General features: G+C 33.6%; 3 protein-coding genes and 1 long non-coding RNA gene across 10 annotated transcripts; 1 reads left to right on the top strand and 3 right to left on the bottom strand.

Moving 5' to 3' along the window:
• Positions 1–944: 944 nt before the first annotated feature.
• LOC110872658 lies at positions 945–3,463 on the top strand. The gene is made up of 7 exons (XM_022121505.2): positions 945–1,253; positions 1,354–1,426; positions 1,549–2,268; positions 2,430–2,492; positions 2,600–2,793; positions 2,906–3,018; positions 3,120–3,463. Exons 1-7 carry the CDS (start codon positions 1,221–1,223, stop codon positions 3,232–3,234), a joined length of 1,311 nt encoding a protein of 436 aa, XP_021977197.1. The 5' UTR covers positions 945–1,220; the 3' UTR covers positions 3,235–3,463.
• A 2,391-nt stretch (positions 3,464–5,854) lies between these two features.
• LOC110872657 lies at positions 5,855–6,840 on the bottom strand. The gene has a single exon (XM_022121504.2). It carries the CDS (start codon positions 6,750–6,752, stop codon positions 6,030–6,032), a length of 723 nt encoding a protein of 240 aa, XP_021977196.1. The 5' UTR covers positions 6,753–6,840; the 3' UTR covers positions 5,855–6,029.
• Positions 6,841–8,532: 1,692 nt separating this feature from the next.
• LOC110871040 lies at positions 8,533–9,289 on the bottom strand. 2 transcript variants are annotated; one of them, XR_004864345.1, is made up of 3 exons: positions 9,070–9,289; positions 8,805–8,981; positions 8,533–8,702 (listed from the first exon to the last, which is right to left on the bottom strand). It is a non-coding gene; the product is annotated as an uncharacterized LOC110871040 (long non-coding RNA). The 2 variants fall into 2 exon arrangements; XR_002553439.2 differs by having other exon boundaries at positions 8,533–8,981.
• A 961-nt stretch (positions 9,290–10,250) lies between these two features.
• On the bottom strand, positions 10,251–12,373 carry LOC110872656 (protein TIFY 10a). Of its 6 annotated transcripts, XR_004864342.1 has the most exons (5): positions 12,016–12,371; positions 11,761–11,830; positions 11,447–11,589; positions 11,147–11,303; positions 10,251–10,814 (listed from the first exon to the last, which is right to left on the bottom strand). XR_004864342.1 is itself a non-coding variant. In XM_022121503.2 (4 exons), exons 1-4 carry the CDS (start codon positions 12,058–12,060, stop codon positions 10,355–10,357), a joined length of 672 nt encoding a protein of 223 aa, XP_021977195.1. In that variant the 5' UTR covers positions 12,061–12,362; the 3' UTR covers positions 10,251–10,354. The 6 variants fall into 6 exon arrangements, 1 of the variants encoding a protein (XP_021977195.1); XR_004864340.1 differs by having other exon boundaries at positions 11,147–11,589; positions 12,016–12,373; XR_004864341.1 differs by having other exon boundaries at positions 10,251–11,310; positions 12,016–12,370.
• Positions 12,374–12,791: the final 418 nt, after the last annotated feature.

Genomic DNA, 12,791 nt, shown 5'->3' with positions numbered 1-12,791 from the left:
CTAAATTTATCGATTTTGTTTTTCATGCAGGATATAATCTGTTTTCTTAGTATTTGATTTGGCCGATGACCCATGTTCAAGGATGCTTTATGTTTAAGACTATACGAAGATTGCATTTGGTTATCATAAGGTTAAATTTTAAATTAATATGGTCTCATTTGTTACTAACCTTATAATTATACTTAAGCCATCACATTCTTTTTGTTAGGTCTCAATGTATCTAATCACAGCAACCATCATTGAGCCATCACATTCTTTCCCTCTGCATATCAAGTAACGGTTTTTCTTAATACATCTCGAAAATTAGTTTGTTATGTATGATTTTTCAATGTGGTTTTGAAACTTATTGGATAGTAATTGTCAATTTCAGATAGGTTGGGTATTGAGACCAAGAAATTCAACGCCACTTGCAGTTATGGTTTTAAGGTCAATTATTGGCTTCAAACAGAGACAGAGGACCTTTGTTTCTGAATGTATTGTAGTTTCAATTATGACTTATGCCTGATGTTGTTGTCAATTTATAAGTATAATGCGAGTGTGAATTCATTAAATAATTTAACATCATATTTTACATATAGATGTAGACAAAATTTTTTATCATTATACTTGTAATACTAACACATAATCTCATTAACATTATTTTATAAAGATATGTAACTAAATGTAAAGATTTAAATGATACATTATAATCTATTTTATAATATTTGTCTTCGATCGTTATTAAACATACCCGTGTGTTCACACGGGTGTTACAACTAGTTACGAATAACATAAAAAAGTAGCACAAAAAAGGCACAACCATTTCCGTACTTCTCCCAATGCACAACGTACAAGTGACAGAGCGTTAAAATCAAGAAACAAATCCCAACGCGGCAAAATTCAAGATTCATAAACACATCTAATTTTGAATTTGAAACCCACAAACATACGCTTTTACCTTCATTTCTTTAATACAACGAATAATCACCAAATATTCACTCTCTCACACACACGCACACAGTGGAGCGTGAATCTATACACGTGATTGATTGCTTTGTCAGCGCCCTTCTCTGCAAATTCAAACCACTTTCTTCCTTCTTAGCGCCTCATTCTTCTTAACACAAACCCTAACCCTAATAATCCAAATTCATCACCAGATTTCAATTCTTTATGTTTCCTTCACTTCGAATTGATATTTGGCCGTAATTTCACCTTCGTTGACTTCGTAAAGGTCGATTCTGATGGATTGTGGTGCAGTTAGATCTGGATTTAAGGTTTGTCGTTCGTCGAATTATGCTGATTTAGGTTTATGTTGAGTTTGATTTCGTTTTTGTTTGAATTGTTTCTTTATTTTTTGTTGATTTGTTGGTGCAGAAGATGAAGTGTGATGGAATTGAAGAACAAGGAAGAAATTCATGTGATTTCGGATCGGTTTTTTGGCCGAAAGGTATTTCTTTGCATCTATGTTTGCATAATGTTTTTAAATTTTGGTTGTTTGTAGAAAGTGTAGCATTTTAGGGTTGAAATTTGAAAAACTAGTAATCTGATATTAATAATTGTATTGGATAGGGGATTTGACAAAGAATATATCTGCAGCAGTTAATGGTCCGTCATGTAATGAAACGACACAAATTTGTGCGAAACCGAGGAGTTTCGATCTTGATCTGAACTCACAGGACGTTTCGATTTCGTTTAATCATGAACCAATTCATGTTTACAAGAACTATGAGAATGTGCAATCACGAGACGCTTTGTCTGAGTGTGGAAGTACTTGCCCGCCCATGGGCGAGAAAGACTCGATGAGGATTTGGAAAGAAATGAAGCAGAACGGGTTCTTGTCATCGTCTCATGGTGGTGTGTCGGTCCTGCCAATGCCAAAACCACGTGGGAGGAAGAAAGGGAATGAATCGGTTATCAAGAAGAAGATAGAGATTGCTAAGAGGGAACAGGTTGATAGGTTTGCGAAAGTTGCGGCTCCTAGTGGACTTTTGAATGAGTTGAATCCCGGGATTATAAATCATGTGAGAAATAGAAAACAGGTTCATTCGATAATTGAGAATCTTGTGAGATCTTCAAGAAACAAGAACAAGAAAGGTGAAATTAAGCGGGATGAAGGGAATGTGACTCATTCATATGCAAGCCAGCAGACAAGCTTTTGTCGGTCAACGGGTAATGATGTGCTTGAGCTTAAACTTTCATCGGCTTCAACCATGGCATCAGAGAATACGAGCTTCTTGTCAAATGACGAGTCAGAAAATATCTCTACTGTTGATTTTCTTTCTGTTAAAGGTCAGTTTTTAATATTTCTTGTTATATGATTAAATGCATCTTCCTTAAGTTTATGCCCTCTGTCACGAAAAGACTATATCATATTTAGTCATGGGAATCTTATTCAAGATTTTACATATATGTGATTATGTCATTGAGAAATTGACGTTTTTTCTTCGCAGCTGCATGTGTTGCTTCTCAGTGGTTAGAACTTCTTCATGAGGACATCAAAGGCCGTCTTGCAGGTAATGTTGCTTGTGTTTCATATACCATATACGCTCTTTTTGTTAAAAATTTAAAAATAGTTGTCACACTCTAAGTGAATAAACACTTGATAATTCTTTTATTGTAGCATTAAGACGCAGCAAGAAACGAGTTCAAGATGTAACTCAAACAGAACTACCTTTGTTGATATCAAGGGAATTATCTTCTAGTCAAGAAAATAATCCTTTTGTTAATAAAGAAAATTACGACTTGCATAAATTCAGATGGACTGCCCTTTTTGATCAAATGGATAAATCTCTTTCCGAAGAAGAGAAACATCTGGTGAGTTTTGCATTCTTTAAATTTATTTGTCCTTGTCTATTTGTATTTTTTTAATCATTTTTAGAGAAGGGCGTTTTTGACATTTCATTTATATGGATATGATCTTTACCAGGAGAACTCATTGAACCAAGTGAGGGAAATGTTAACGCATTGTGAGCATGGTCTCCTCAAATCCCCTCCAGCAAATGGTTTGCAACAGCAGGCTACCTTGCAAAATAATTACATGTAAGTGCTTAATCCTATTGATTATGACAATATAACATTTTCTTTAATATTCAGAAGTTACATGTACAAAACCAAATTTATTTATTTTGGTTGACATGTAGGTTTCAGAAAGTAGAACCAATCCTAGACAAGGATTTAGCCGTTCGGGCTGCGGCTGCTGCTATTTATTCAACATCCAGTTTTCTGCAACCCGCAGAAAATTTACCCTGTTGCTAATCATCTTTTGACCAAAGGTAATTACTTGTAACAGTTTTAACGTTAATTAAACTTGCATATGAGAGCTCATTTGATATTTATTTTGAGTTTTGTTTCTTTATTACATTTAAACGTTTAATTTGTGCATCTGCATTATCTCTTTGTTCAATCGTTTTACCGATTTGTGACAAGGAAACTAGTTTCTGTTAACAACTTGTTCATGAAATTTAATAATAAGAATTTGCAATAATAGCAATGACTTGTCCTATATGGCATTCTATTTCTATATGGTTGCACTTCAGCGTGATTCTTGTGTTCTCATACATTAATATGCATAAATCAAATGTTTTTTAATGGATTATTACTGTATATATAAGGGCATCGATGCTTTTTAGAGGCGAGTACGGGTTGGTCATAACCTACACTAAAACCTTGACTGGACCCATTTGGTTATAAAACAGAGCGGTTTGTTTTAGTTATTGGTTAACGGCGTTTGACCAAAGTTTTTGGCTTTGACCCAAACGAAAACAATATAAAGTTCGAAAACAATCTTTAAGCCAAAAGTCCAAATCTTCAATGTATATTAGTTTTGCACTTTTGATTAGTCTTTGGTTTGGTTCTTTTTTAGCCAAAAACATAACTGGCCTGTTATATATGTTATTCAAAAATTTATCAACCAAACGATATAAATTTTAACTAGCTCGGGCTATTTCAATTCAATTTGGGCCCATTTAGAAATGTTCTAAGTTAGGCCAGCACCAGCACCACCCCCACGGCCCCACCACTCCACCAGTCTCTGTCGAGACGACTATTGTCACCACCACCAGCTCTGCTGCCACTGTCCACACCACCACCATCCTTACTTTCGTCACCTCCATTTCTATCAGTGGCGGACCCAGAATTTTTTTTCTGGGGGTGCGGAATATTTTTAAAGATTTTAGGCCTTTAGCTGTATAAAAATATCGGTTTATAGTGGGTCGGGTCGGATCATGTAAGACAAAAGAACATCAAACTAAAATTTAGAAATCATCAGAAACACGCCAAACGTCAAACGTCATTACAAACATATTTAAAATTGTGCCCTACACGTTTTTTTTATTTTTTTTTAAATATATCCAAAATATCATCTAAAGATACCAAACACGCCATAAGTTCATTACATTCTTACTCAATACTCATTGTTTCTAACACATAAAATTTGCTCCATAAGTTCATAAAACAACACTAAACACTTAAACAAAATAAACAATCATGTTCAACCATAGCCCATAACTTTCAATTATATTTTTAAACATTCAAGCCCTAATATTAAATGTTGATTACTTGTAACTAATCATTAAACAAATAAAGCTATAAATAAAACAACAAAATCATTTAACTACAAGTCTAGAACAACAAAAAAAAATCAAAAAAAAAATATAAAAAGATTAAACCCTTACACGTCTATATTTTCTCCTAATCATCACATAAAACAAAATAAATAAATAAATAAATAAATAAACCATACTAGTTCTATATTGGAATTCTGACGTAATATGGGTCGGTCCAACCGGAATTTTGATTTTTCCGGTAAAAAAGCCACCAGGTCGTGAGCAATGGCGTCGCAGGGAGTTTTTTTGGGGGCGGGATTTGGAAATGGAATGGGTGGATGGGTTTGAGTTATTTTATTTAGTTCAAATTTCTTTAGGTTGGGTTTGGGCTTGTGTTAATAAAAAAATGAATGCAGATTGGGCTTTGATTGGATTAAATAATTAAGTGAATAAGTGGTTAATAATTATTTTTTTTTCTAAGTGGGGCGGTTGGAAATTTTCAAGGGGTGCGGGTGAAAAATTCCAAGGGGTGCGGTCAAAATTTCCGGCGAAAAATAACACTAAAAATATTTTTTTATGGGGTGCGCCCGCCCACCCTTAGCTTAGGGTGGGTACGCCCATGATTTCTATCATTGTTATCACCATCATCGCCTACACCTCCTGTCCCCACTAGCCTCAAAGAACAGATATGATGGGTAAAGAATTTTTTTTCTTCCTTTTTAAAACGACTTGTTTTGATTACATCCTATTTTGGTTAGAATACGTTTAGACCAACCCAACCCAAACCCATATCTTTAAGAAAGGGATAATCTCATATATTCCCCTTCTATACGTCACATGCTTGGAATTGGGTTCATTTGGATGTCGATTTGAAATTGGTGGTGATTGTGGCACTTAGTTTTTTATTTTCCACGATTGATGTTTATGTTGGTGTTGGTGTTGATTTTGTTTTCCGGGATTAGTAGTGTGATTGCTTTATTTCATATTTTGGGGATGCAATCAAAATTCAAACATGCAATTTTGTTTTCAAAGAGCAATGTTGAAAGATTCTGGAGTTTAAAATAAAGAGCAATTTTGTTTTCTAAGTTTAAAATTTTTAAAAAAATAAAAAAATAAAATAATATACATAAAGTAAGCGTATTAGTAAACTACCAATCGGTTTTTGAGTCTTTGACCTTGGTTTGGAATGAAAGTTCTTGAGAATCGGAGGTACATTCCAAGAGACGTGAGGGATTAAAAGAAATTTGCCGTCGGTAAACTCTTTCTAATGAAATAACTTAAAACTTATAGTTTGCTTTATTCCAGTTTGATTCTTTATTTCAACTTCATCATGAACTGAATTGACTATGAACATAAGACTTGATCCATATTACAAATTTTCCATTATACAAACAAATTTATTTATATAAATAATCCCTCTACTTTCTATTCAATGATCACCAAAAATTCATGATCACAATATACAATTTACAATTACAACCTATACACTTCAATTCAAATCAATTCTCATGGCAATAACCAACAATCATTCAACTGTGCAGAAGCACTCTTACTGAAGCTATGAACCTTCATCAAGCAAAAATGTGTGCAAAAAGGCCCCAATCCTCCATTAACACTACAAGTTTTCAACAAATAACACGAAGATTTAACCCGATCTCTTCCTTTAAACTTACCTTGAATCACAACTCCAAAAGCCTTGGTTCCTTCATCTTCATCACCAGAATCATCCAGATCCATCTTATCTCGGAGCTCCTCCACTAGTATGATTCCGTCCGGCGAAGACGACGGTTTCTCGCTAACAACATTCCGCCAGTCCTCCGCCGTAACCGCTTTCTCCGTCTTCACTACGCCGTTAGCGTAGATCTGAACCAGTAACGGCGCTTGCCGTATGTTCTTCACGATCTCCGTTACAGAGTTTCTCATCCACTCGTCGATCTTATCGGAAACCCTAGGGCTATCGTAACTATCGTAACTAGGATCGTGTTCTTCGTCATCGACGAACGCTTCAACGGCGGACGAATCTGACTGGAAAACAGTCGGAGTCGGAGTCATCGTCGCCGCCGCTGAGATTCTCATGACCGGCGGTTTTCCGGCGAGTTTTGGAATCGAAACAGAATGAAGGCGGTTAAACCTAGAAACTCCGCAGGATCGATCGTCGAGGAAACCGGCTGCCGGCGGGCGGAGGATACAATCTCCGGCGGTTCCGTAATGAATGCCTAAACACGTCATCGTTGACAACCGTTTACGGCTGTGCTAGAGGTGAAGTATTAAATATGAATAGTTTTGTTTATTTATATATTTTGGAGAAAGTAATTGAAAGGAGGTTGAAGAAAACTGTCGTGGATAAATAGTAACCGTCGGATGGAGCAGGATGATGACTTAAGTTTGCCGTGGGTGCGCGCGTGCTGTTGTGCAACTAACTTGTGCTAACCGTTGTTTTGCTGACATGGAATTTCCTACGTGGAATGTATGTTTATCTTTATTTATTTTTTTATTTTCGAAATTATCTTTTTATCATTGTCATTGCCTAAACAAGTTTTATTTGCCTAAAATTAAAGGTTTATCTTTTTATACTATGTGTTTTAAAGAACATCTTTTTTAGCTTAAAGTTTTATTTCGCTAAACTAAAGGTTTATCTTTTTATATCATACACTAGGTTGTAACCTTGTGTATTACACTTGCATAAATGTAATTTTATATAATAAATAATAAAATAGATATATCTTAAAAAAACTCGTATGTTGCACGTGTTGAATAAAATAAAAAGTCATATGTTAAGATAAATAGTCATTAAGATTTACCTTTTAAAAATAAACATTGATGTACTATTTACTTATTATAACATTTTACTTTGTTTTTTTTTTATTTTGCATAAATGTAATTCTATATAATAAATAATAAAAAGATATATCTTTAAAAAACTTGTATATTGCACATTTTGAATAAAGTATAATGTCATATGTTAACACATACAGTTGTCAAGATTTATCTTCTAAAAATGAACTTTGATTTACTATTTACTTATTATAACATATTACTTTATTTTTTATTTATTTTTAGGTTAAAAACACATGTATTATATGGGGTTGAATCCCATTTTTATGATACATCCAAATTATGAGATACAATTATTTTAGTTAGTTTTATGCACCCTCATGCTTGTTTGTGTACTTCATTGATAAAACACTCGTCTTAAATTTGTATTCAAGAGAGTTTACGGTACAAAAAGGTGGAGATCGATCCCCAAGTTTTTATACGTTTCATCATTTTTATGAATTTACCGTAAAATCGAGAATTAAATTCTCTTTGAATGGAGTATAGAATTGTTATATTTAAAAATGGTGTTCTTTCTACATGTTGATGTAATGTATAATAAATGATGAGTTTAAACCAATTATAACAGTACACCTACCATTATAGCTAGCGATGCATAAAAAACACTTACAATTTGATAGAAGCATATGCCCGACCTAGAATAATTATTTAATTCTAGTGAAAAAAACAATAATACAATTATTAAGTATATATCAAACGGGAACCTTTAATTCCTAATTTACCAAAATTCCAATCGTTTAAAAAAATTATTATTATTATTTACTATGATTATAATAAAAACAAACGTTTATATTCCTATCTAATTTTTTGTTTATTATTATTATTATTGTTATTATTATTATTTAATATGATCATAATAAAAACAAACGTTTATCCTTATCTAAATATTTATTCTTATCTAATATTTTGTTTAAAATTATTATTATTTAATATGGGAGATAAATATGAAAATAAATTGAGAAAGCACCAGAGAGTGACACGTGTCCAAAAAAGATTTTCGTTTATTAGTATAGGAAGATTTAAAAAATTGGTTTATATGGGTCGGTTTATTGGGAATCAAGTTAAACAATGTGTTAGAATATAGAGTAAACTAGATGAGTACCCCGCCGCGGTGCGGCGGAGGCACGCATTGCGACGGGTTGTGTTAAACCGTACCAAATAACATAACCATGAATTCTTTAATTTATCGATATTCATTCTTAGCTGTAAATCAATATATTTACATGGCAATTCAACATGTTCTAAAAGTTGGTTTATTTTGATTTAATCTTTGTTAACTTTGAAAGTGCACCATCCCATTTGCATAACCCTTCCACCAAAATCTTCAAAATGCCCTTCGTGAGCCTAAAAAGAAATTGGATGCTGCTGTTTGAGATATGGCTATATGAACACAAAAATCTTTAATGTTTCTTTTGGTTTATTTCATTTGGACCACAAAAAACTTACATGATTATAAGGTTGTAGACACGCCATCAACAAAGTTGTGATCATAAACTTCATACTCGTAATCTTTATAAATATCCTGCATTGTTCTGCCGTAAACAAAATGTTGGGTTCCCATTGATGTAAACGACATTAGTCGTTGTCTCTCTAGCAACCTTCCTTTGGCCTTGAGCTTTGACCCTGCTACACAATATGATCAGTTCACTTTTAAAACCCATACAAAAAGACAAGATACATGAACTTCATAAAAAGAGAACATATAAATCACCTTCAAGTAAAGTGTTATTTCTGTCCCATGGCGAAGCTGCTTTTCGGGGTTAGTTTCTAAGCTAGAAACTCCGCCACGTGGCTTTGCCAATTATGAATCATACGGTCAATCTACAAACATTATACAAACGTATCTATAGCTACAATAAAAAGTATCAGTTAAAAAAAATTACCAAACGTTTTCAATGGCTACAATAAAAAAGTCTTCTTACTATCAGTAAAAAAAAGGGATTTTTACATATTTCCCCCTCCTAAGTTGGCTTATTACGTATTTCCCCAAATAAAAAAAACAATTACATATTTCCCCTCCCTAACCCATATATATTACATATTTCCCCTTTTCATTAAAAACTCTTATTAAATGACTATTTTACCCTTAATGAACTATAAATGAATATTTACATATTTCCAATTTCTAATATCATCAATCAATTACATATCTCCCCAATTCTAATTGTTAATTCTAAAGATTTTAAAACTATAAAAAAACAACTAATGACTTGATCATGGAGCGGATGAGAAGGGATGGTTGAGAATTATAATTGTCTCAGATCTCAACCGAAATATTATTCACGAGCCAACAGTAATGGTATTCAAATGTAAATAATTGTTGTTAACTTGTTCATAAAAAAAGTCAACCAATGTAATACCGTTAAAGAGTCATAGTCAAGGTATCAAAATAAACAACAAACACATACACATACACATACACATAAACATCCACAGTCACCAACCCAAAATCAGAATATGGAAGGGGGTTAAGAATTTAATCAGATTTAGAGAATCAAGTATCAATACATGTAATATCACAGTGCTTCCATTTGTTTTCTATTTATTTTTCCTAATTTAACTTCGCCTCAAATAAAAAAAACGGATAGGGTGGTGAATTATCAAACAATGTAAATGAGAATGTTGAGATGGGCAGTTCACCCAAATAAAAAAAAACAATTACTTATTTACCTAAATAAAAAAAAACATGAATTGAAGAAATATGTAATTTATTGAGGATATTAGAAATGAGAAATATGTAAATTTTCATTTAGTATAGTTCATTAAGGGTAAAATAGTCATTTAAATAAGAGTTTTTAATGAAAAGGGGAAATATGTAATATATATGGGTTAGGGAGGGGAAATATGTAATTGTTTTTTTTTATTTGGGGAAATACGTAATAAGCCAGCTTAGAAGGGGGAAATATGTAAAAATCCCTAAAAAAAATTACCAAACTTTTTCAAACAGCTGCAAGATGCAGTCCGTAAAAACATGTTAATCAATAATACTCAAACTTCTACATATTTATATCGAAATTAAGCTCATGCATAGACGGTCCGGCTCCCGGTGACGGATACGGTGCTTGTACGGTGGCTCTGTCCTTTCGTTTGGCTAGAAACTTGTTGAGCGACGCTCGTCTTGCAATTAGTAGATCCAGACCGTTGGCTTGAACTCGAAGATGATCAATCGGTTGATCTGATTCGCGTGCGTTATAAGGAAAATTTGAAGTTGCTATCAAGTAATCATGAGCATTGGTTTTACCGGTAGAAGAAGGATAATCTTTGGCTGCTAACATCAAATCTCTCGCTCTATCGGCTGGTATATTATCAAACACAATCACTTCTCTGTGGTAGAAAATCGTCATCTGTTGAGCTTTGTTCGTTGTTTCATCTGGTTTTGCATTCATTAGTTTCTCTGTTTGCGCGTTTTTTGATCTGGATTCTCTATGTTGCTCAATAAATCGATGGTCATCCTTGCTGCAACAGATTAAAAGAAAAAAAAATCGAATTGAATCTCACAACTTCCAAATTAAAACAAATTATTAACATCTTTAATTGTCCCAAAGGGTAGTTCAATCACCAAACCCAACCCATAATCCACACGACCCATCTAAAGCACCATCAATTCTCTGATCAAATTTTAAGTAGAGCTCTGTTCAGCAACAAAGTGAATATGTTATATTAATGCAACATTACAGTAAATAATGACGATATCAAGTCTGCCACGAAGTTGCCATTTTACCTCTTATAATAACATTTGATGATAATTTCAAAAAAAAAAAATATACTAATAAAGACGTAAGAATCACTTGTTGTCATGGGACTTGATTCTGATGGCTTCTCAGTTGCTCCGACGTCCATTGCCATAACATCGTGGACGTCAGTATCCACCTTTGTCATAACATCGACTAACCCAATTGGTGTCAGTTCAACCCATGCCAACTGAATTGGATGGAGATCCAGTTCCTAGTTCCTGGTCCAACCAAGCTCTTAACAACATTGGTTATTATTCAATACAGGTGTAGATTCTTGAATAAACAATTTAAAATTTTTAAAAGAGTATACTTTGTGTAAATTCTCAAACTATTTGACTTTTTACTAAGTCGAACCTTTTTCCTTTTCGTTGACCAAATCTACTGGGTTGATCTATCGTACCAATGAGGGATGTACTTGAGACACCCCCAAGCTCCTTGTTGACCCATGAAGTATCCAATTACATAAAACATAGCTCCAACCAGTTGATCAGCAAGATCTTCAAAATAATGGTTAAATTTTCATGAGCTTGTTTTCAAAAAAGAAAAAAAAACTATAGCAATTAAATTTCCAGCATCATGCAACAATGTTAGAATATACCCTTAGTTTTTACTCATTTATAAAACATAGCTTATCATCAAAATATCATCAAGAATGACACAATGCTTACCTTTTGGTGGTTGAAAATCAAACTTGTACCCTTGCTTATAAAACTTGTAACCTACTACTTCATCCTTGACCTGCAATATATTTTTCATAAAAAGTTCGATTTTGTATTCATTACAAGTATATATACCACCTAAAATCTCCCAAATCACAGCCAATCCACAAATCAAACTAAAAACCCACATCAATTTCTCAGAAGAAAAATGAGAACCAAATCATCAAAAACCCTCGACGCACCAGAAAAAACTAAACGACGTACCTGGTCTTTGAGAATTGAGATGGCGAAGCTCAGTCTGTAGCTCATAATCGAAACCCTATACGCCAGAAAACCAATTCTGATTCCTCTCTCTCTGTCTCTCTCTCTCTCTTCTTTTCGATTTTTTTGCAAAACCTCAAATCCCTCTAATCAGTGCCGAACCCTCAAATCCCTTCTTGCCCTTGCCGTTGCCACTGTTGGGGTTGAGATGTCGAGGGTGACTGTGACACCAGCGCGGCGTCGAAGCAGTGGAAGGGTGGAGCTGGGGATTTACCATCGCATGTCTCCCTCTCTCTGTCTTGAAAACATATAAAGTAATATTTACAACAGCCTAAAGCCTGAAACATCAGCTATGCCATATGTACAACCTTCATTGCACAAAATTGTTGAAAATTAGAGTATTATATAATTGCCAAAATCGTCCCTGAGGTTTGGGCACGTTTGCTATTTTCGTTCAAAATGACACTTTTGTACCAAATTGCCCCCAAGGTTTGTAACTTTTTGTCATTTTCATCCAAATCACTAACTTAGTTTATTTTTTCTGTTAAGTTGAGGATATTTGGATGAAACTGGCAAATATAAAACCACAGGAACGGTTTTGGCAATTTACTCAAACCATTTTTTATTTCTTTTATTTAATTATTTTTGTTACATATATAAGAAAAAAGAATATACATGGAGTTTTTTGAAAAAAAAATAATAGTTTTGTCACATAATTTTTATAAATTTTCATCCAAATCACTAACTCAGTTTATTTTTTCTGTTAGGGTGAAGGATGT

Source organism: Helianthus annuus, chromosome 8, assembly GCF_002127325.2.
Source record: "Helianthus annuus cultivar XRQ/B chromosome 8, HanXRQr2.0-SUNRISE, whole genome shotgun sequence".
Classification (NCBI taxonomy): domain Eukaryota; kingdom Viridiplantae; phylum Streptophyta; class Magnoliopsida; order Asterales; family Asteraceae; genus Helianthus; species Helianthus annuus.
This window is presented reverse-complemented; position numbering and strand designations above follow the sequence as displayed.

Bases quoted from the DNA above. Each gene is read 5' to 3' on its own strand.
- LOC110872658 (XM_022121505.2), top strand. From the start codon at position 1,221: ATGGATTGTGGTGCAGTTAGATCTGGATTTAAG. The intron at 1,427-1,548 runs GTATTTCTTTGC...TGTATTGGATAG, and splicing joins ATCGGTTTTTTGGCCGAAAG to GGGATTTGACAAAGAATATA. The intron at 3,019-3,119 runs GTAAGTGCTTAA...GTTGACATGTAG, and splicing joins ACCTTGCAAAATAATTACAT to GTTTCAGAAAGTAGAACCAA.
- LOC110872657 (XM_022121504.2), bottom strand. From the start codon at position 6,752: ATGACGTGTTTAGGCATTCATTACGGAACCGCCGGAGATTGTATCCTC.
- LOC110872656 (XM_022121503.2), bottom strand. From the start codon at position 12,060: ATGAGCTACAGACTGAGCTTCGCCATCTCAATTCTCAAAGACCAG. The intron at 11,831-12,015 runs GTACGTCGTTTA...AATATATTGCAG, and splicing joins TCTCAATTCTCAAAGACCAG to GTCAAGGATGAAGTAGTAGG. The intron at 11,590-11,760 runs GTAAGCATTGTG...ATTATTTTGAAG, and splicing joins TGATTTTCAACCACCAAAAG to ATCTTGCTGATCAACTGGTT.